The sequence below is a fragment of the Nematolebias whitei genome, chromosome 19, assembly GCF_014905685.2.
Source record: "Nematolebias whitei isolate Nwh7 chromosome 19, NemWhi1, whole genome shotgun sequence".
In the NCBI taxonomy this organism is placed as follows: domain Eukaryota; kingdom Metazoa; phylum Chordata; class Actinopteri; order Cyprinodontiformes; family Rivulidae; genus Nematolebias; species Nematolebias whitei.
In genome coordinates, this window is record NC_056516.1 from 20,597,003 (window position 1) to 20,598,578 (window position 1,576).

Here is a 1,576-nt window from a genome sequence, read left to right on the forward strand (position 1 = left end):
GCCCATGTCCAGCAATCACTGTGCGAGGGGCGGGGTACACCCTGGACAGGTCGCAAGTCCATCACAGGGCCACATAGATACAAACGAGACAAACAACCATTCACTCTCTCACTCACACCTAGGGACAATTTAGAGTTACCAATCAGCCTAACATGCATGTTTTTGGTCTGTGGGAGGAAACCAGAGTACCCGGAGAAAACCCACGCATGCACGGAGAGAACATGCAAACTCCACCCAGAAGGCACCTGGACCGGGGTTTGAACCAGGGACCTGTTCGCTGAAAGACAGCAGCTCTACCAGTTGCGCCACCGTGCTGCCCGAGAAGAATCAAAGTGTTGTCATTACTCAAAGTTCAGTCCTCACCCTGATTAAAGTGTTGGATTTTAAACAGATGTACAGTAGCAATTTTCCACAAATGTTAATGAGCTGAATTAACAATGTAAATAGTAGTGGGTCAAAAATTTATTTCACAATGTAAAACACTGATAAAGTCATACAGAAACCAAATATTTCTAAGTAGTTCTGCAAAAAAAATGGCTCCGCAATTTGTTGAATCACTGAATGCATGCTGTCTTTACACACTGCTTTTTCATTTTGCCATTTTATTTGTTCAGCAAAGAATGACAATATGAAAACTGTTGTGCTGCTGCACCCTTGAAATTAGATTCAAACCATTTTAGAATGAGCTAAAAATCAGATCTTTTTAATACACTTTTACCCTGATATGTAAATCTCTAGAAACAAAAGTGGGTGGACCTTTTTTTCCCCACAGTCATAGGTAACTATGTCTGTGTCACACTTTGTCAAGTGTGGAAGTGTTGGTTTATAATGAGTGTTCCCCTATATCAAATAAGTGACATTAACTTTTTAAAACACATTTATAGCAATTGTATTCCTCTTTGCAGCTCTATACTGGAGAACACCCTCCACCTCAAGATGGCCCACAAGAAGATGTAAGCATTTCAATGGTGCATTTATTCAAATAAGAGATTTGCATTTTTTTATTCTTACATTACGCCAAAACACAGGCTTTGGAAGTACAGTATATGCATGGCATGTGTTGATCAGCATGCTTTGTGTGTATATATATATATATATATATATATATATATATATATATATATATATGTGTACAAACATATATATGTATGAGTGTTTCTATGTGTTTAACTCAGGAGGAATGTGAAGGGGGCTGTTCCAAGGGGTTGCCAGGGGTGCCAGGCATGGCTGGTGCCAAGGGTGAAAAAGGAGACCAGGGCAAGCCTGGTGGAACCCCTATGGACAGTTGTGACCGGGTGAGAATTTGGGGGAAATTTGAGTTTCTTGATTAAATAATTTCAATCTCACTTGCATGATTTTCCAATCTAAGAAACATTTTGTGTTAATAAGTCGCACTGTTTTTCTACTTTGAAGAATGCAAAACCCATGGTTTGCATTGCGTTTGATTGCGCATGGTTTAATGTGATCCCTCTTTTCGTGACTGTAGTGCATTCCTCTGATATCTTCTCTTGTTTGTATTCAGTGTTTGGAGAGACTGCAGGCAACACAACCATTGGTTAGTTCAAATAATGTTAAC

At 39.6% G+C, this 1,576-nt stretch overlaps 1 protein-coding gene across 1 annotated transcript in view; it reads left to right on the forward strand.

The window, feature by feature from the left end:
• The first annotated feature begins 1,207 nt into the window (after window positions 1–1,207).
• LOC119426102 (calcineurin subunit B-like) overlaps window positions 1,208–1,576 on the forward strand; it is a 67,601-nt gene continuing 67,232 nt past the window's right edge. Inside the window, 2 exon segments of the mRNA XM_037693661.1 lie at window positions 1,208–1,295; window positions 1,523–1,555. Of these exon segments, the coding sequence (XP_037549589.1) occupies window positions 1,224–1,295; window positions 1,523–1,555 (105 nt within the window). The 5' untranslated portion in view covers window positions 1,208–1,223.